Source organism: Bos indicus x Bos taurus, chromosome 9 (genome assembly GCF_003369695.1).
Source record: "Bos indicus x Bos taurus breed Angus x Brahman F1 hybrid chromosome 9, Bos_hybrid_MaternalHap_v2.0, whole genome shotgun sequence".
Classification (NCBI taxonomy): domain Eukaryota; kingdom Metazoa; phylum Chordata; class Mammalia; order Artiodactyla; family Bovidae; genus Bos; species Bos indicus x Bos taurus.
In genome coordinates, this window is record NC_040084.1 from 44,939,227 (window position 1) to 44,961,613 (window position 22,387).

A 22,387-nucleotide genomic window follows, 5' to 3' on the forward strand; every position below is an offset into this window, starting at 1 on the left:
TCCTCAGTCCTAGTATCCATTAAAAGAAGTTAATTTTTACCATTTATATTACTTTAATGGCTATTCTAGGGACCAAAAGAGCCCCTGATTATTCAGTAAATGTTCCTGGAATCACTGCAACCAGAACAGTTATAGAACATGAGCGAGGGTGCTGAGAGAAGGGAGGAGATGCAAATTCTCAAGTAGGTTGTGTTTCACTGTTCCCTCACCAACCACCAGAGTCTGATCACCAAAACCAAAGAAAACTTCACTAACTTCATGGGAGGGAAAAAATGCATTTGATTTCTGCCTTAAGTTGTATGCATTAGGGCTCATTACTAACGAACTTTTTTGTGGGGATCATCTGTATTTAAATTTTTTTTCTTCTATTATTGTCCATGCTCTTCATCCATTTGCCTTGGAGACATTCATTGATTTGAATCAAGATATTAACTGTTCTGTGCCCTCTTTACCCAAATATTCCCATCCCCATTCCAGTCACTGATCTCATTTTGTTTACAGTGGGGGTGGGGTAGAGAGGGCAGAAGTACACTTGCTTCCCTTCCCATCCAAGGAGTGAACCCCATGGTCCTCTGCCTGGCATATAGTGAACACGAGGTTCGTTTTACAACTGTAAGCTGCGTTCACTAGAGACCCATCTTTGCAAACTTTGTTCCGCCGCTCAATGGCTAGGTTGATCAGCAGTCCGACGACTCCCTGGAGGCTGGGGCTACCCGGGCCCCGCGCCGTTCCTGCCGCCGCCACCCCGCCCTCCCCGCGGTCCCCGGGGCGCGCGCTCGTGCCCGGCCCCCGCCTGCGCCACCGCGCCGCTCCGGAACCGGGCTGCGGTCACTGAGCGCCCGGGTGCAGGGCGGGCACCGGCGCGGGGTAGCCGGGAGCGCGTGAGCCGGGCACCAGGGACTTCGCGCCGGTCGGGGGGGGCCCGATGCACTTGGCTGGGAAACTTCTGCGGGCGCGAGGCTGGAGCTCTGCGTGAGACCGGGAAAGGCCAGGTAAGGAGGAGCCGGGGCGCCTCGGCCGCCACCCTTCCGCCGCCGTCTGCACCCTCACACCTTGCGGCACTGGGGCCTCTTGCCGGGTGCGGTTCTCTGTCCTGGCCCCGCTCCTGGAAGGGGATCACGACCTGCAGACCCCCTAGCAGCGCGCTTCGCTGCCTGTGCCCCTGCTTGCACGGCGCTGCCACCTTCCTCCCGCTCTGGCCCTGCTCCGGCCAGCGGCGAGTCCGGGGGTCCGCGCGGGTGCCGCTGGAGGCTGGCCCGCTGGGGTCGGCGCACCGGTCCTAGGCGCTCGGGTCCTCCGCCCACAGAGGTGAATCTTCTTCCTACATCTGCTATTGGACCCACTCTTGCCCCGGGCAGCACCTTGGAGACCCCCCAAAGGTCGGATTTTAGAGGGAGAAAAGCTGCTTCGGGGGCCCTGACAGCCTTCGGTTGGCCTTGGGGAAGTCGGGCAGAGACGAGAAGCTTCCCTGGGCAAAAAGTCTGAGCAGGGCAGGGTGTTCCCGTTGAGTTTGGGACCCAGAAAGCGGCCACATCCAAGGTCACGCTGACCTGTTTACTCTATTTGGGGAATCCCCCTGGGCAAGGGGAAGGGAAGGAAAGAAAGGGAAAGACATTTGAAAACCACTAAACTACCTCCTCACCAAGGTCGGTTACAGAGATATGTATTTTGAGGGTCTGTATTTTAAGAAAAGATTAAAGGCACAGAATCAAATACAGTAATATGGCTATGGCACACACACGAAAACATTTTTAGTCAGGAGACATTTTGCAAAAAGTGGAAAAGTTGTATATGTAAATAAGTGGGAAAGCAGAATTAGAAACCCACTTTTGAACATAAACTAATTTGATTTACTGAACTTCTAGAATGTGACAACCTTCCTTCCTGACTTTTTACTCCAATTCTTGTGGTTAAGTATTTTCAGTTTGCAAGCTTGCACGTTGCAGTTGAGTTTTATGGCAGCCTTAAAAAATTTACTGCTGTCTCTCTGATCATGCTCAAGTTTAGTGGCTATTTTCTTTTCCGTTATTTTTAATACCAGGGACTGTTGCACAAACAACTCCCTGGTGTGACAATACAGGAACTTGGCACTGTTCTTTGTGGCAACTGAAAACCAAACAAGAACTACCTGAAACAAAATATTAGCAAAATAAATACTGGATCTCTTTCCACATTTGCCAAATGAAGAGGTCTGTCTGATCCCACATGATCTTTAAGGTTCTTTCCTTCTCTGGGACACTGGGTTTGTCTTTTGAAGAGTTTGGGATACAAATATTAAGTGAAATCTAGAATAAGATGTTATCTGTTCTACTAAAATTTTATACATATAAGCTGGGAGACATTTGATAATTGAGTTTCTTTAATCTCATCAGTTTCTCAAAATAGCTGAATCATTGTACATCCTGGGCTTCTAAATGATGACAGTCTATGCTATTAAATAAATATGTGTCAGGGGAAACCCAAACCCCATGCTTCTTATCACAAGACTGACTAATAGGGTTGATACACTGGAGCATTCATGTCTGCTTTCTGAAGAGTCCCCAGGAAAGATCAAGAATGGTTATGAAGCATTTGCTGCAGCATATGAGCATAACAACACGTAAGTGACATGACAGGCAAGAAGTTTCAAAACTGCTTTGGAAAATGTCTGTGATATATTTGCAAGCCCGCAAACTGCAACTGAAATTGGTTTCTGTAATTATGGGTGTTGGTCAGCTGGGATTATTAGCTATAGAGAATAAGTAAGAATTTACAAAAGTGTATTGAATCATTAATGAGATTTTTTTTTAAAGGAAAAGAGAAAACATTCCTCTCTTTTATCTTAATAGTTAGAGGAAAATATCTTAAAGTGAAAGTTACAACAGGTTATCTTATAAATTAAATAATAACAAAAGTTGCTGACTTAAAACTCCCATAACAACGCTGGACCCTCCTCCAGCTCAGAGAATTGAGGGATCAATTCACACAACTACAAAGTGAGACCTTCTCATTTTGTATTTTTCAACAGAATAACCTCTAGTGACTCTTTCACACATACTGAAATTGGTGGGGGAGGAGGGATTTACGGCCTAGAGAGAAGAGCAAGCAGCTGGGCCTGTGGAAGAACTTTCATCTTTCCAAGCCTCATTTTCCACTCTGAAGAATGCTAATGATACTATTTGAGTGGCAGAGTTGTTGTGACTCCTCAGTGGGTCAGTGTAGACAAGACCCAGTGCGCAGCACATAGTGAGAACATAGCTAATCTCACTTCTCCCTGTCTTCCTTAGTAGGTGGTTGTTTATTGACTGAACAAATTGTAGGATGAACAGTAGGTTACAGTTTTCTGCTTTTGATTTCAAAACTTCCATGTGGCAAAACCTTGATGAGTGCTGAATCTAGGTAATGGGTATATAGACGGGTTATCATACATTATTTTCTCTGTTTTGGAATATGTTTAAAATTATTCATCAGAAAAAAATTAGCATAAAGCTGAAAAACTCATAAGATACATTTCTAGTCTAGCCTAACATTTTTAATTGCAATTATAAAAATTATTCTATATGGACAGGAAAGAAATGCAGTTTTATAGAGGGAGTAGATGGGTGAGGAATGGCACTAGAGGGTAGTCCGTGGTGATCTTTAATTTCTTGTGGAATCTTTTGTTATTTTAAAAAGATCCAAAAATATGACAGTGTTGATATTTGATAATTTTGGTTGTTGGGTTCATGGATATTTCTTCTCTGATATCTTTGTATTTAAAATTTTTCAAATTAACATAAAATCACCTTTTAGTTTTATAAGATTAGAATAAAGGAAGCAAACAATATAGGTATATGCAAAGAAAAAAGTAGTGTCCTGCCATCCAGGAATAACCTTTCTTAGCATTAAGTAAAAAATCACTCCACATGCCCTTGCATTTATACAAATAGAAGAATACAGGCATATTAATATGTAATATGCTACTTGGTTACCTGTGACACATACAACATTTTAGGGCTTGTTTGTTGCTTTTGGTCTTGAATTTCTAAGAAACAACTTGGTTGCATTTTGATTTTTAAGACTTTAGTTTGTCTTTTAAAATATAGCATTTATTTAAAAATTCAGTATGCAACAACTGACTTTTAATGAGTTTTAAGTAGCTTATTTGCATATAAAATGTATTTTTAGATTATCTTAGATCTCATAATTTGAAACTGGGCTTAAATGGTGTCAATATTTGAATTTCACTAAAATGCAAGCTCCATGAGGGCAGGGATTTGTTGAATTCTTACATATGTTAATTATTAATGTGTTCTTGTCTATTTGAAAGTTGATGATACAATTATGCTATAATGCTTATTTTGAAAACCAGCATCATTCCAATGCAACTGAAATGTTAGTAACAATTCAAGCACGATGCAAATTTTGTACTAACTTATTCAATGATTTGCTCAGTCAGAAACACCAGCTGAACACATTAAACTGCAACCAGCTAACCAAGCCCTATAGGAATATAACACACACAGAGCTCAAACATTACGAGCTACCTTGGTTCACTGAGTGATATCCTGCAAGATTGTGTTTTGTTGCTCTTTTGCACTTATGCATTTTTCTATAGAAAAACACTCATTTAATATCCCAAGAATATTTAAGCATCTTGATTCAAAAATGTCAAATAGTGCATGCAAAAGGACAGCTTAAACACTGAAGAGAAGCTTGAGATAATCAAATATTTTGAAAGAAGAGAATGTGCAGTATTTCCTGAGCAGCAGGAGTAAGGGAGTAATCCACACTGAAGATCATGACAGGAAGGAGAACCAGTGAACAATTTTTCTCACAAAGAAAAAGCTCCTGTCCCTATAAACACTCAAAAGGAAATGGAATTCCTTGCAGAAATGCTCCTAGTAGCACCAGGAGTGGCTGGTTTGGTGGTTTCAAACATTGCTGACCCTGGTGTGTGTGATCCACCTGCTCGTTAAGCTCAAAAAAATGACAAAGGAAAGATTACAGCCAATTAGCTAGCACACATGAGCTTATTAGGTGTGTTTGCCAGGAAGGAACATGAAGTAAACATAGAAAAAGTGAATTCATTTGCTGTGTGCAGGACACTTGGAGGAGAACTAAGTGAAGGTGTCTTCCTTGGATGCATATCAAGGAAAGACTTTCATGCATCTGTGAGTCCAGCTTCTCTTGCATCTTTCATCAGGAGTCTCTGGTGAACTTACTGCATGACGTGACTGCAGCTGACTGAAAGTGAATGTTTTCCTGCTTGTGCCTTTAGCCATTTCCAGAACATGGAGAAGTCAAAAGAACTTGAAGCAGAGTATGGGGATTGTTCGTTTAAAGCAGTTAAATGATAAGCTTATGAAGGAGAGGTTTATAGCTGTTTCTTCACATTAAGAATTATAGGGCACTGAGTGACTCAACCTCCTGTCCTTCTGTTGCTCCAAAAATTGTAATTGCTTTTTTTCTTTCAGTTTTACTGAAATACAGCTGACATACAGCACTGTATGACTTTAAGATGATCTACATAATAGTCTAATTTCCATCATAAAATGATTATTACTACATTAAGTTTAGTGAAAGTCTATCATCCCATATGGATACAAATTAGAGAAACAGAAAAAATCCTTTTCCTTGTGATAAGAGCACTTAGGATTTTTCTTAGAAACTTTCACATATATAACATACAGCAGTGTTAACTATTTTTATCATGTTGCCTTAGTACTTATTTACCATATAACTGGGAGTTTCCGCCTTTTGACAACCTTCCCCCAACTCCTGCCTCTGATAACCACAAATTTGACTTTTTTTTCTAAGAGTTTCTTCATTTTTGAAATATAATTGACCTATGACACTATGTTAGTTTCTGGTGCACAGCATAGCGAGTTGATATTTCTATATATCTCAAAATGACCACCATGATAAGTCTGGTTACCATCTGTCAACATACAAAGATTAATATTATATAATTGTCTTTGTATGGAAACACAAAAGACCCCTGATAACTAAAGCAATCTTGAGAAAGAAAAACAAAGCTGGAGGAATCAACCTTCCTGATTTCAGTCTATACTATAAAGCTACAGTAATCAAGACAGTATGGTACTGGCACAAAAACAAAAGTATATATCAATGGAACAAGATAGAAAGCACAGAGATAAGCTCATGCATCTATGGGCACCTTATCTTTGACAAAGGAGGCAAGAATATACAATAAAGAAAAGATAGCCTCTTCAATAAGTGGTGCTAGGAAAACTGGACAGCTGCATGTAAAAGAATAAAATTAGAACACTTACTAACACCATACACAAAAATAAATTCAAAATGGATTAAAGACCTAAATGTAAGGCCAGAAACTATAAAACTCTTAGAGGGAAACATAGGCAGAACACTCTTTGGCACAGATCTTCTTTGACCCACCTCCTAAAGTAATGAAAATAAAAACTAAATAAATGGGACCTACTTAAAAGTTTTTGCACAGCAAAGGAAACTATAAACAACATGAAAAGACAACCCTCATAATGGGAGAAAACAATAGCAAATGAAATAAAAGACAAAGGATTAATCTCCAAAATATACAACCAGCTCATGCAGCTCAATATCCGAAAAACAAATAACCCAATCAAAAAATTGGCAGAAGATCTAAACAGATATTTCTCTGAAGAAGACATACAGATGGCCAACAAACACATGAAAAGACGCGCCACATCACTCATTATTAGACAAACGCAAATCAAAACTACAATGAGGTATATCACCTCACACCAGTCAGAATTGCCATCATCAAAAAATTTATAAGCAATAAATGTTGGAGAGGGTGGGAAGGAAAGGGAACCCTCTTGCACTTTTGGTGGGAATGTATTAATAAGTTGTTAATACAGCCACTGTGGAGATTCATTAAAAAAAAAAAAAAAACAGGAATAAACTACCATTTGACTCAGCAATCCAACTACTGGGCATATACCCTGAGAAAACCATAATTTGAAAAGACACATGTATCCCAGTGTTCACAGCAGCACTATTTACAAAGCCAGGACATGGAAGCAACTTAGATGTCCATCAACAGATGGATGGATAAAGAAGTTAGTGGTACATATATACAATGGAATATTACTTAGCCATAAAAAGAAATGCATTTGAGTCAGTTCTTGTGAGGTGGACAAACCTAGAGCCTAGAAGTAAGTCAGAAAGAGGAAGACCAATACCATATAGTAGCACATATATATGGAATCTAGAAAAATGGTGTTGATGGACCTATTTGCAGGCCAGGAATAGAGACGCAAACATAGAGATCAGACTTGCTGGACATAGTGGGGGAAGGAGAAGGGGGGATGATTTAGAGAGTAATACTGACATATATACACTACCATGTATAAAACAGATAGCTAGTGAGAAGCTTCTGCGTAGCACAGGGAGCTCAGCTTGGTGTTCTGTGATGACCTAGAGGGGTAGGATGGAGGAGTTAGGAGGGAGACTCAGGAGGGAGGTGATATATGTATACTTATGGCTAATTCACATTGTTGGACAGCAGACACCAGCATAACATTATAAAGCAATTATCCTCCAATTTTTAAAAAAGATATTTTATAATTGTCAACTATATTCCCCAGACTGTACATTTTAGACACGATTCATTTATTTTGTAACTGGAAGTTTGTACCTCTCAACCCCACTCACCTATTTCATCCTCCCGCCTGAAAATTTGTAATTTCTTAAGAAAACATTTAAATTCACTGAATCTAGGACTGAAGTGAGAAAACAAGAACGCTGTAATTTGCTCCAGTAAGTCCAGATATTTAGATTCAAACTGTACGTGAAGCAGTTAAGTCATGAGGGTTAAGACAGCAGAGCCTTGGCATCCACCTGCCTGAGAGTGAGTCTGGGTTCTATCAATATTGTATCCTTAAGCAACCTAGACTTTAGATTTCTCATCTGTAAAATGGGGAGATAAATTTGCCTACTTCAAAAAGTTGTGAGGATTAAGTGACATAGCATTTTAGGGCTCTTAGACATGTGCCTGGCACATAGTAAGTGTTCAGTAAATATTAGGTGCTGATAGTAACAGCGTTGGTAGTACTACTAGTAGTAATAGTACATGAGGATTAAGAAGATGGCACATAGTTACTTCATTAATTCCCATTGCTCAACTCATCTAAATTTGGTGGAGTCACAATTCAAATTATGTAGCTATTTGTTTTGAGTTTCTATGGGCTTTTTTTTTTTTTTAGTATTATTCTCTGGATGTGTTTGAAACATCAAGTATTTGCCATACATTAATGGCTCAATTTTGCAAAGAATTGATCCAGCTAAATGTTAACCAAGGAAACATGGTATTCCAGGAATTTTGGAGATTGGTATATGAATGACATATGGGCTTCCCTGGTGGCTCAGCGGTAAAGAATTCGCCTGCTAATGCGGGAGACGCAGGTTTGATCCCTGGGTTGGGAAGATCCCCTGGAGAAGAAAGTGGCAGCCCACTCCAGTATTCTTGCCTGGGAAATCCCATGGACAGAGGAGCCTGGCAGGCTACAGTCCATGGGGTCACAAAAGAGTCACACATGACTTAAGCTCTCCAGGCTCCTCTGTCCATGGGATTTCTCAGGCAAGAATACTGGAGTGGGTTGCCATTTCCTTCTCCAGAGGATCTTCCCGACCCAGGGATCAAACCCTGGTTATCTGCATTGCAGGCAGATTCTTTACTATCTCAGCCACCAGTGACCCCAAACAACAACATATGAATGACATAAGCATTCTAGAAGTTGCCCACATGTACAGATGCTTAATAGTGTTGGGGCCACTGGACTCCATGAAAGAAAAACCTATAAAGTGGTACAGTTAATTTAAATATAATTCCCAGGGCCACTTATCCTGTCTTGTTTTCCAGATATGATTAAAGACCTGTTATTACTTGATTTTCCTAATAGAAATCTCACGAGGATTGTCTTCTTCTCCATAGACCTGTATTCCAAGTCCATCGTAAAATGTAGTTATTACCTTAGTGAAAAGCCTCAGTTATAGTGGATATTCATAAGTGTGTATATTCATTTTCTATTGCTTTGTAACAAATTACCACAAACTTAGTGGCTTAAAACAATACAAATTTACTATCTCACAGTTTTTGTGAGTCAGAAGTCTAGGCATAGCTAGAATGGATCCTCAGCTCAGGGTTTCACAAGCTTGCAATTCAGGTTATCAACTAGACTGCACTCCTCATTTGAAGTCTAGGATCCTCTCCCAAAATTTCCAGGTAATTGGCAGAATTCAGCTCCTTGTGGTTGAAGGACTGAGGTCCCCATTATTCTGGTAACTTTTGGTTGGGTACTTCTTTCAGTTCACAGAGACTGCCTGCAGTTCCTTGCCTAGTGGCCCCCACAGGCAGTTCACAGCATGGTGTTGCTTTTTTCTAGGCTAGTAAGAATATGTTTGTCTAATTTCCAGTCCTATAGTGAGTCTTACATGGCTTAACATAATCACAGACATGACTATTTCAGCCCCATTGGCCAGAACATGTTACCTAATCAAGGTACCCTCTATGCCATGCCTTTCACATGGGAATGCCATTCAATGGGAAGACTCAAGGAAAGGGGATTACAGGACCTGTGTATGAGCAGGGTAGGAATGTTAGAATTCTCCCTACCACCATAGGTGATAAAGTGAGAAACCAAACATGGCTAGAAATAATCAAATGTGGCTTTAGCTGAGACAAGAGAATCAGAGAAGCCTGGCATAGCTTGTGGGCAGGTTCTCTAATTTCCTTGAGTCTCAAGTGAAGCCAAGCTTTCATTGGTATAAAAAGTCAAAGGCATATTCCAGCCTGGGAGCCTAGTGGTGCATGAAGAGACAGGTATTATGTGAAAACCCCCCAAAGCTTGTGTGGATCTTCTGGAATCTAGAAGGCCACAATCCAATCTCCAGCATAAAATTTATGAGACTGTCTACCTGAGATCAGAAGATGAAATGAGAAAATGAGACCATGTAATATAATTGCTTAAGAAAGTAGGATTCTTCCTAAGGCAAAAGAAAAAAGTACCGTTTTCCTTGGTAGAATAAAGGAGCCAAGAGCTTAGTGGGGTTGGCCATCTCTATAGGCAGAAGCCAGATGGTGACACATCGATGCCTTGGATAACATCTGACTGACTGTAGCATATGAACACTGTAGCCAAAATCATTTACATTTACATCAACTCTCTGCTCTTAATCTTAGATAATTCTTCCATATTTATACATTTATATACTATACATATGCACTGTTTGTACAGCATCATGCCAAGTCTTGGCATGATGAAGAAATTAATTTCTTCTTTCCTTGAGAGGATCTAGACTAGCACTGTCCAAGAGAAATATAATGCAACCATATACATAATTTAAAATTCTCTAGTAGCACATTAACAAATAAGAAATGGGTGAAATTAACTTTAATAATATGTTTAATTTAACCCAGTATTTCCAAAACATTATCATTTCAGCACATAACCAATAAAGAAATTATTAATGATGTATTCCTAATCTTTGTACTGTCTCTGAAATCCATTGAGACCAACGCATCTTACTTCAGACCAGTTACATTTTAGGGGCTCAGTGGTTACGTGTGGCTGATGGCTCCTGCAGTGGCCAGCACAACCCTAGGATTCTAAGGCTTCTGGTCATGGGCATTTAACTTCAATTCTCATTTCTCTTTGTACTCACTTTCTAGATAATTTCATCAGCTCCAATCCTTATTCAGTGTTGTCCTGTGTAATTTAGGACAACTGTTAACTATACCTCCATCCCGCACCTTATCTTCTGCTGTGAACTCTGTTGCTAGACTAGGTGCATCAGGTTAAACATGACTCAAAGCGAGTCCCCTGCCCCCAAACTTCCTCTGATTTCTTTCCAAGCTTCAGGATCTCTTATAACTCCAAAGTGTCTTCATCCCTTCTCTGTTCTTCTGTCTCAGCAGAGACACGTCTTCCTTTCATTTCTTCTTCATGGTTAATATAATACATGCTTTTCTTTCTTTCTTTGTCCAACACCTAACCCATTGATTCAGGTATCGGTCATATCTCACTTGGGCTTCCTGGCTATTAACCTGCTTGTTCCAAAACTATATTCTAAACATTGTTTTTCTACCTGAACACTATTTATATCATATATATATATATAAATGACCAATTAATAAAGCCAATATTTAAAAATATACACACTATCTACATGAGATTCTTTAAAATATTACTTAAATATGTACCCCAACTGAAAGAATAAACAAATTATGATGCTTTAAAAAGGAAAACAGAGGTTTCCCTACTGGTCTAGTGGTTAAGACTCTGAGCTCCTGATGCAGGGGGCCTGGATTTGATCCCTGGTCAGGGAACTAGAACCCACATGCTGCAAATATAGATTTCACATGCCTCAACTAAAAAAGATCCCGCATGCCACAACTAAGACCCGGTACAGCCAAATAAATACATACCTTTAAAAAAATTAAACAGAAAATACATATTATGTTCAATATAATATACAGTGGAAGCCATGTAGACAGATAGTAAAGGCCATAAAAATTCAGAGCCTAGAAAGTGCACTTCAGCCACCGTGTTAAGGAAAGGCTGATGCAGAACATGCACAAACCTTGAGCCCCCTCAGAGATGAGTGTGAGGAAGAAAATGCCTCCTGACCTGAGCAAGCATGGTAGTGAGAAACACAAGAGAAAATGTGCCTTTCCAGCCCCTGAAAAAGAAGGATTAAAATCCAGATCCTTTACTCTATAGAATGTTCTAGTGTCTCTTACCCCATCCCCCTAAAAGTTCTTAACCCTGGTTGCACAACAAAATCAATGGGAAGTCTGTGGAAAAATGCCAGTGCCTGGGTCCCCCTACAGTCCGTAAATAATTAAACAATTTCCAGAGCAGGGCCCCAGTCACAAACCTGGTGTGAAGATGTGCCTGTATATGTATGGCTGAGTTCCCTTTGCTGTTCATCTGAAACTATCAAAACATTGTTAATCAGCTATACCCCAATACAAAATAAAAAGTTAAAAAAAAATCAACTGAGAATCCGGTAGGAACCTGAAACGTCTTGAAGTTGTCTGAAGATTCTTCAATCACTATGTCAAGCGACACAGATATTTCTCTTTATTCATATGATGAAGATCAGGGATCTAAACTTATCCGAAAAGCTAGAGAGGCACCATTTGTCCCCATGGGAATGGCATGTTTTGCAGCAATTGTTGCATATGGATTATATAGATTGAAGAGCAGGGGACATACTAAAATGTCTGTTCACCTGATCCACATGCGTGTGGCAGCCCAAGGCTTTGTTGTTGGAGCAATGACTCTTGGTATGGGCTATTCCCTGTATCAAGAATTCTGGGGGAAACCTAAACCTTAGAAGAGGAGATGCTGTCTTGGTCGTCTTGGTGGTGCTTGCTATAGTTAGACATCTCATATTGAGGTTATATGTTTATGCTGAAAATAAATTGTTTGGGTCAGACAAGAACATGGTAATTTGAAAATTGGCCTCCTTTCTTGCAGGCTTGATTTGCCTGGTGACCAAGTTACTGGTGACTAGTTCACTAGCTAGGTCATTCAGGGGAGTCAGACCAGCACAAAAGAAACATGTCACTTTTAAATACACTTGATAGTGGTACCTATCCACCTTCTTAAACTCTTCTGTTGAAATTAGTTCTAAAGAAGACAACATGCCAATCCTGAAAATGCTCCCAGTTGCTGCAGAATATCATATGCTTTTGATGTAATGTAGGAATCCTATTTACCCCAGTTAATTTAACTTTCTGACAGCCTTGTGGACTGAGTACTGTTTTATGGGCTGGTTGGCTCTTGAGGAACCCTTTCAGAACAGTGCATGGAATACACCATTACAAACCTCCCTGGAAGTCTGTGTGTGTTTTTAAACCAACACTAAAAAGCTGGTAACAGAGCCACTTTGAAGTAGTATTTATTTTAGAATCATAGTTATAAACATGAGAGTAACTTAACTTGTGGATCCCTTTTAGCTCTTTAGTAATTGCAGAATTATATTTTGCTGCTGTTAAATTAGAATAATTTTAAATTATTTTGAAACATGTATTTTAAGTGCTAATGTAAAGGTAAATGAAAAAACACTTTTAAAATGTGTGCAGTATGTTTATTTTCTCCAAAAGTATCATCAACTAAATAAAATCCCTATAATGGAAGTCATTGATGAGCAAGCTGGTTTGGTCAGACATTATACAAACTTTGGTATATCACAAAATGCTTTGTTGTACTTGTGAAATTCTCGTCTAACCTGAATTTACATTCCATGGTGATAACATGGTAAATGTAGTGTTATTAAAGTAAATGAACACATCAAAAAAAAAAATCAACTGAGAGCCTATTAGAAAGGCATCTGTCTGGGTCCCTCCCTGGCTCAGTTATTCTGGGGTGGGGCCAGGGAAGGGGCATTTTAACAGGTCCCTGGGTGATTCCGATTGTTACTGGCTTCCAGAGACTGGTTTCTTTACTCAAGGATAGGTTAGTTCTGGGTGGTCAGGACACAACATAGGGAAGAATAAGACAGATCACTCCTGCAGAAATAAGTAAGTTTAGAATTTAGAACATAAGGATGGTTTGTCTTCTATTGAAATCCTCTGAAGAAAGCTTTTAAAATCTATATCTTCAAATGGCTCAGCTCTGTAGCAAACAAGCAACAAGTACAGCAATGCCATTTCTCTGTTATTTAAAAATCTGCTCAATAAAAAAAAAAAAAAAAAAAAACTGAATCAAAAAATGGGCAGAAGACCTAAACAGACATTTCTTCAAAGATGAGCTGGCCATACAGATGGCCAACAAACACATAAAAAGATGCTCAATATCTTTAATTATTAGAGAAATGCAAATCAAAACTACAATGAAATATCAATTCACACCTGTCCAAATGGCCAACATCACAAAATCTACAAACAATAAATGCTGGAGAGGGTATAGAGAAAAGGGAACGTTCTTGCACTGTTGATAAAAATGTATCAATAAACTGGTAGAACCACTATGGAGAACAGTATGGAGGTTTCTTAAAAACGAAAAAGAGAACTTCCATGTGATCCAACAATTCTACTACTGGGAATATACCCAGAAAAAACTTTAATTCAAAGAAACATGCACCCCAATGTTCATTGCAGCACTATTTACAATAGCCAGGATATGGAAACAACCTAAATGTCCATCAACAGAGGAATGGATAAAGATGTGGTACGTATATACAATGGAATACTATTCAGCCATAAAAAGGAATGAAACTGGGTCATTTGCAGATACATGGATGGGCCTAGAGACTGTCATACAGAGTGAAGTAAGTCAGAATGAGAAAAACTATTAACACATATATGTGGAATCTGTAGTTACAAAGCAGAAATAGAGATACAGATGCAGAAAACAAATGTATAGACCCCAAGGGAGGGAAGGGGTGCAATGAATTGGGAGATTGGGATTGACATATATACACTACTGTGTATAAAATAGATTACTAATGAGACCCTACTGTATAGCACAAGGAACTCTACCCAGTGCTCTATGGTGATCTAAATGGGAAAGAAATCCAGAAAAAGAGGAACTATATGTATACATATAGCTGATTCCTCTTCCTGATACTGGGAAAAATTGAAGGCAGAGGAGAAGAGGGTTTCAGAGGATGAGATGGCTGGATGGCATCACCAATGCAATGAACATGAACTGGGGCAAGCTTCAGGAGATGGTGAGGGACAGGAAGGCCTGGTGTGCTGCAGTCCATGGGGTCGCAAAGAGTTGGACATGACTGGGCAACTGAACAACAATATAGCTGATTCACTTCGCTATACAGAAGAAACTAACACAACATTGTAAAACAACTGTACTCCAATAAAAATTAAAAAATAACAAGATAAGTGCTCCCAAAAGACTGAGAAATTAAAAGAATAAAATCTGCTAAGAATTTTTAATATAGATTTTCTCATTTGGATGTTCCAGTACCCTTTAAAGTAGACACAATAGGTGACATTACCTCTGCTTTACTGATGAATAAATATGTCTAAGTTCGTCTAAGTAGCAAGGAGGAAACGAAAGTCTACATTTTCTAAATCCTGGTACTGTGGAAGCAGAATGATATGGTTTAGACAGTGAGTTTCAGAGTCAGACAGACCTGGATGGAATCTTAGTTCCAATATGAACAGTGTGGTGACCTTGTACAATTTACTTGCCTTCTCTGAGTTTCAATCTTCTCATCTGTGGGATGGAGATAATAGTACCTTCCTCATGGGGTTGTTGTGCAGATTAAATAATTTTTTAAATGTCTGGTACATAGTTGCTGAGTAAGTATACATACTTAAAGGTTTAAGTAGAGAAAATGATCTTCTCCATATGTAACACATACCAAAGCTGGGATATGATTCCAATTAATAAGGATAATATTGATAGAATTTTGATCTTCTAGGTTGCCTAGCAACCACAACTAACATAATACCACAAGCTACCAGAGTTGTTTTAATGAAATCAGGAATTCAGCTGCTCTTAAGGAACTGAACATTGTAAGAAGACAGAAGGATTCTCCTATGAATTTGGAGTTGTGCCGGACATCTTAAACAACCCCTCAGTCAAGAAATCCTCCACTTCTGTTCCCCTAGGCGACATCTGTTAGAACATCTGTTGTCCTGGATAGAGTGAGGATGGAAAAGAGAGGACTTGTTCCTCTGTATCAGTGTGTTCAATCCACATTCCCTTAGTGCCAAGGGTCTGAAATACAAAAACATTTGTCTTTGCCCTTTAATAATTTTGGAATCAAGAAGAGGAAATGAGTCAGTGTTGAACAGTAAAACAGAAGATTATTTCATGAGTGGCTTTCTATGTCTATGTCCCTGGTGGTATTCTAAGCATAATGAACTGAACTGGACAAGCAGATAGAGCCTGTCTCAAATATCCACTGTTAGGATTATTATTTTCCTGGCAAACCGTCCTGGCAGATTATTCAACTGGTCTCCCAACACATTAAATCAGATCTGCAGCCTTGAAAGACACACTGCCTGCTGGGACGAGCATGACGCTGAGCGGAAGAGGACTTGAACTTCCAGTTTTGTGACTTACTGTGACTTCTACCTGAAGCAAGTTACTTAACCTGCCTTGGGCTCCACCTTTCTCATTTGTAAGCTGAGCATGACGGTTTAGATACTGCCTCGCTCGTGGCAGTAAGTGTGATGCTGTGAGATAATAAATGTACACGTTCTGAACCCGTAACTGCCATTTCAAGTTAATCTTCATCACTGTGCCACCCAATTTATATCACATTTAGTTGAGCATTCTTGTGTCCGCCTTTACATGTCCTTATTCCTTTGAACTCAGGCTCTGACGATGTAAAGAGTAAAAAGGGGAAGTATGTTTATTTGCACTTTGTCTCCATCGTTTGTATCCCCATGTGTTAACTTCTTTTGCAGGGAAGATCAACTACGTAAGAAATCCATTGTGCTCCTTTGGCATTCCAGCATTTATTTACCGCAAAACATGACTTCAGGCCCACAGGCTTTGACACAGGCAGCTGGTTGATGAGTCGTATTCAGCATTCATACAGGGCTGCTGGCACATGGCAGAGGAACACTCGGGCTTGTCACCTGCCCCTGTCAGTTCTTCTTCTAATAAAGTACATCTGTTTTGGTGACTGAATAAAAACACACCAAGTGGAGAAAGCCTGGGTGTGGAGCAATCTAATCAGGGCAAGTCAGCACTCTTTGTTGAGTGATACAGGATCAAGGGTAGGAAGGTGGTTTGGTGGCAGCTTACTGAAACAGAAGCTGACTGGAAAGGGCCAGAAACAAAGTTCCTCATATAATTATAATGGGTCACACTCCAGGAATGCAGGTGGCCCAGTATATTATTCCCCAAGTCAAGAGTTTAAGGGGTAAGATTCCAATAAACTCTGAATTACCACAAACATAATGCTAAATTTCACATTAGCATCATTTTAGCAATTTGTTGAGGATTTTACATTTCCAGGAGGTTCAAATCCAAGTTCAGAGCTCCACTGGTAGTGCTTTTTAATATTGCTTTTGTGGCTATTTGCTTGGCATCTTGAGGCATTAACTTAAAATACTTGAGTTTTAAAAGTAAAACAGCAGGGAGACTGACATTTGCGGTCTGCATGTCACACTTCTCAACTACTCATTGTATTTTTAAAAAATGTTTCTTTGTTGTGAATATGCAGTGATATATGACTTTGGGTTTTGTTTAAAGAAGAGAAGGGAAACATGTTCAGAGTGTCAGTCGGCCTTGAGTCTCACCCCTCACAGAGGGATGGGTGGAGTGATAATTAGAGGGATGCAGAATGTTTGCATTTAAAAGCAGCATAAGTAGAAATAATACGGTTGTAAGTTATAGTTCTGTGTTATTTTTTCTTGTTTTAATGATTCACCTGGTGATGTTCTTAAAGTCATTCCTTGCTGAGAAGAGAATCACTATCCAGGATGAAAAACCAGGAACTTGAGCAGTATCAGCTTCTTTATTTTCATCTCTAGTTCTGTTGGTAGTAAAATGCTGGTCCTTTTTTTATTTCAGCTAAGTCATTTTCACCTCTGTAGGTACTTTTTTTCTATAAGACTAGATCTATGTTATTTGGTATTTTATTACCAGGTGTTCTGGAAAAAATCTATCTCAAAAACAATATAGCACACAAGTTCAAGGTTCTTGAATGTTATCTTGGTTTCAAAAAAATCAATCCAATGAATGCTTCATATTGAAACCATTCATTGTTAAGAAACTTGGTGATAAATGATATCTATCCTACAACTCTGTCATCATAGTTAAATCTCTCCTGAATGAGATCACATATTAGCATTTTTACCATATGGCTGAAAGGGTAGAGAATATATGTGCAGAGGAACTAGTCACTAACATTTTTGACCATCTGGCAAATAAATGTGTAAGTTGCAGGAACTGTAATATTATTTATTTAGTTATATAGATGCAACCGTTAGCCTGAAAGAGCCTCTAATACAGTAAAGGAGAACTGAATTTATATTTCTCAAATAATTTTGATCTAATTAAACATTTTCACAGTCTACCATGTACTCTTAAAACCTGACTCCTAATGGTGTGTTTCTTACATTTATTGATTAGGGCTCCTTACGGTGACTATTTTAAAATCTCTCTCACGAGAGACCTCATGATTGGATCTGGCATGCAGGCTTACATGCTGAAGTTCTGCTCTGCCATCAACCACTGTGTGGCCTAGGATAAATTAGTCTCTCTGAGCCTCAAATTCTTCATTTGTAAAGAGTGAATAACGTATTGTCAAACAACATCTCTAAAAGGGTGGGCCATGGAAGACGTGAATTGATGCATCAGAATCATGTGGGGAGCTTGTTCAAAGTACCAACACTGAGGCCCCACACTTAGAGATTTCTGACTCAGTATATCTGGAAACAGTCTATAAATCTGCATTTTTAGTCACTATCATGAAAGATTCTGAGGTGCACTGAATTACTGTTATAGAAACCAGCTGATTATAGCACTTAGCTTTCTTGAAAAATACATAGTTAGCTAATTGTAACAAATACTAAAATTTCTGTAAATTATTTATAATTAAGCCTAACTTGAAAATATGCATTTTTTCTATCCTAGAAATGTAATACTTTCAGTATTTGTATTGAATATATTTTAACTTCATAGAAAGTAGGATGTCAACTTGAATAAGTAAAATGCTGGTGATTCATTAAATACACTTCTCAATTCTGTTTAATTAGAATCCTGTTTTTATTTCTTACATAGGCAACAACAACATATTTGTCAGCTAGAACTCAATGAGAAGCCCAGATGAACTTAAGGATGCTAGCATGGGATTCTTAGTTTTTCAAGATCCACAAACACCAAACCCATAATCACCCGAGCTCCAGTGTCTGGGCTTTCTCTGGTTTTGTGAAGACTCAACTCTGATGATGGAAAAGCAAAGGACTTAATTATTTGCTTTGATATTATTTAATATCAACTGAAAAGTGAACCAGACAGTACTACGGCCATGGAAGGAAATTCAAGTTTATGGAAGAACCTAATCGATGAACACCCTGTCTGCACCATCTGGAAGCAGGAGGCTGAAGGAGCCATCTATCATCTAGCCAGCATTTTATTTGTAGTAGGTTTCATGGGTGGCAGTGGATTCTTCGGGCTCCTTTACGTCTTCAGTCTGCTGGGATTGGGTTTTCTCTGTTCTGCTGTCTGGGCCTGGGTGGATGTCTGTGCAGCCGACATGTTTTCCTGGAATTTTATACTGTTTGTCATCTGCTTCATACGGTTTGTTCACATTGCCTATCAAGTTCACAGCATAACCTTTGCCCGAGAATTTCAGCTGTTGTACAGCTCCCTCTTCCAGCCTCTGGGGACCTCTTTGCCTGACTTCAGAACTATTGCTATGAGCTCAGAAGTGGTTACTCTGGAAAAGGAGCACTGTTACGCCATGCAGGGGAAAACCTCCATCGACAAACTCTCCCTGCTTGTCTCAGGAAGGTTTGTACCCTTGGCACTTGTGTGTCTTTCTGCTTTATTACTTACTAACTTTTGTTTCTTTTCTTCCTATCTCAACATAGCATAGTCCTCAGCAGCATTTAGTACTCTGAGGCATGAGAAAACCCTTGACGCATGAGTCGTTTACATAGGCCTTTAGAATACATGGTACCATTTACTTGAGGGAGGATATAATTTAGTCTTAATATTTCTTTGTAGAAATCAAAGGTATGAATTGGTTTGTCTGGATATGCTATTTGTTTCCAAACTAATCACTTAGAGTCAAGAAAAAGATGATGCCAGTTTGAATGAATAGAATACTTATAGTTATTTAGCATACAAAGTATTTGAAACTTTCTATTAGGGCATTCTTTTAAGTAATAGAGAACATTTAAATTTTATAATGATCACTTTTTTTTCAGTAATTTCTAGCAAATGCCCACTTGCTCAAAGGGGAAGTGTACTATATATAAATTTTGAAAAAAAAGTTTGGGGGAGAAATAGGAATCTGATTATTCATGTTTTTTAAAAGGTTAAATAGTGGTACGTCTTTATGTTCTTCAGAGTTCTACTTAATTTAAAATCTGACTGAATGCATTGAAACTTGTAATTGTAATATATTATACACACCTAAATGGGCACATATTAATTGATGAATTTTCTGATGAATTTCACCCACTGTTCCAGAATCCTAACTATGGGAGGAACAGCAGTACATAAATTTTACAGGAGATTTTTGTCACTTATTATAATGTATGAATTTAATATTTTGCCCTTCAAGATTTTAAAAGCCAAAAGAATCATCAGAGATCAGAAATAGTGTTCCCTGCCCTCGTCACCAATTTAGTTCTTTCTCCTTCCCTCCTGACTGATGTCCTTTGTGTCTGGGTAGGATCAGAGTGACAGTTGATGGCGAATTTCTGCATTACATTTTCCCCTTCCAGTTCCTGGATTCTCCTGAATGGGACTCACTGAAACCCACAGAGGAAGGCACTTTTCAGGTAAGGGATAACTGGACCACACTGGGAACACTGCCTCTTTCAACCAGATAAACGCTGCCTGTTTAAAAACAGGCAAACAAGCAAACAGAGCAGCAGATGACATAGGAGTAATTTATACTTAACTTTGGAATGTACTTGGTAGCATGCATGTCTTCCCCATTCTGCTTGAGTCTTACTGATTAATGTCACTTTATAGGTCCAGCAACAAGGAGAAGATTGGGTATCCCATAGGACAGAAAGAAGTCTGTGATAAATATTCTTAAATTTTCCTTTGCTTAACTGAGTACATGGGAATTAAAATATAATTAACTGATATTTGACTCTAAACACTGCCACCTGTCACAGTTTAGAAAAACACCAAGAATGAAAATCTGGCCTTATGACAAAATAAGTGACTTTTAAAATTCAAAATGTGATGAATTTCAGTTGTTTTCTAGCAACAAAATGCTAAACAAAATGTCATTACTATGCTGCCATATCTGGTAGTATTAAAAGATAATCCTTTCGGTAGGTTCTATTATGGCATTTGTTTTCCTCTGGTTAATTCATATAACATACATGTGTGTTTTATATATATAGAATCATACACATATGTGGATTAGGTTAATTATATTCAGTACTACAGGAAATGGATTAGGGTTAAATGTCCACAGTCTTCAGGACAAACATGGAAATATTTCCCCAACATTAGCCAACTTTATTACTTTTTAATATCAAGTAGCTCTCACTTCAATAAAATGTAAAATATAGATATCTAAATTTAGAAACAGATGAACTGGAGATGGGCACAACACTGTGATTATTCATGTTATAAATTACATACATAGTAATAAATTTTGTACTTTCGCTATGTTTTATGATATACTGTGGGTTTTAACATTAAAATCAGCATGAGAAATTCATTTAAAATTTGGGGCCAAGAAAAAGGGCAGGCCATTTCTTGCTTCCTAACCTCTGTTTATGTGTGGTCTTATGTTTTTTTAGGTAACCCTCACAGCAGAAACTGATTGTCGATATGTGTCTTGGAGGAGAAAGAAATTATACTTGCTCTTGGCTCAGCATCGTTATATCTCCCGCCTGTTTTCGGTTTTAATTGGCAGTGACATTGCAGATAAACTCTATGCCTTGAATGACAGGGTGTACATAGGAAAAAGATACCATTATGATATTCGGTTACCCAACTTCCTTCAAATGTCAAGTCCTGAAATGTCCAAGTCATCCCTGACAGAACATTTTCAGAATTCCAGACGATATTGTGATAAATGACATCGAAGTCTCAAGTTTCATAATTATAAAAGACTCTCTTCATCATTCCCCAAATGAAATAGCAAAATATAGCAAACTGAGCTCACTAATATTTTTATAAATCCAACTCAGAGGCAAGATGCCATTGCCAGCTGTTTTATTCACCTTAACTTGTACATTGTGAATAAATTTTACAATTTTTTTTTCTGTATTTCTCATTGGAATATATGGAGGGGGGTGAAAAAACTGTGGGCACTTTTGTCCTTTTCTGTACCAGAACCGGGAGAGTGAAATTTTGCATTCTCAAGTATGTCCTCAGATTTAGGGAAATCTGCTGCTGTGCCCTACTGAGTTAGGTGCCACTTCTCAAGAAGCAGCCAGTAAGTACTCTCAGCAGGCGAGTGGGTAGCTACCTCCACATCAGTGCTGCCAGAATTTTGCTTCAACCTCTGATGAAAGCAACATGTGTTACTGTGGGGTAGGCAGCAATTATTTATTTTAAATGTGAAGTTATTTAACATGAGTAGAAAGGGGAAGAAATGTTTGCATCTCTTGAGATGATAGTATGGCAATCTTAGAGACTGTTTTATTACTACAAATAATTTATCAGCTTAATCATGACTAACATATATTAAACAGAGGCATTTCATGAAAAGCTGCATACTAATTACTGAGTAAAAAGAATACTTGTGAATCAATAGTAAAAATGTAGCACAG

General features: G+C 38.7%; 1 protein-coding gene and 1 pseudogene across 4 annotated transcripts; both read left to right on the plus strand.

The window, feature by feature from the left end:
* The first annotated feature begins 790 nt into the window (after positions 1-790).
* On the plus strand, positions 791-21,881 carry POPDC3 (popeye domain containing 3). Of its 4 annotated transcripts, none has more exons than XM_027551312.1 (4): positions 791-992; positions 18,696-19,427; positions 20,317-20,425; positions 21,410-21,881. In XM_027551312.1, the coding sequence occupies exons 2-4, from the start codon at positions 18,943-18,945 to the stop codon at positions 21,689-21,691; spliced, it is 876 nt and encodes a 291-aa protein (XP_027407113.1). In that variant the 5' UTR covers positions 791-992; positions 18,696-18,942; the 3' UTR covers positions 21,692-21,881. The 4 variants fall into 4 exon arrangements, with proteins under 4 accessions (XP_027407113.1, XP_027407115.1, XP_027407116.1 ...); XM_027551314.1 differs by having other exon boundaries at positions 18,718-19,427; XM_027551315.1 differs by having other exon boundaries at positions 18,722-19,427.
* On the plus strand, positions 11,374-13,671 carry LOC113898307 (annotated as a pseudogene).
* Positions 21,882-22,387: the final 506 nt, after the last annotated feature.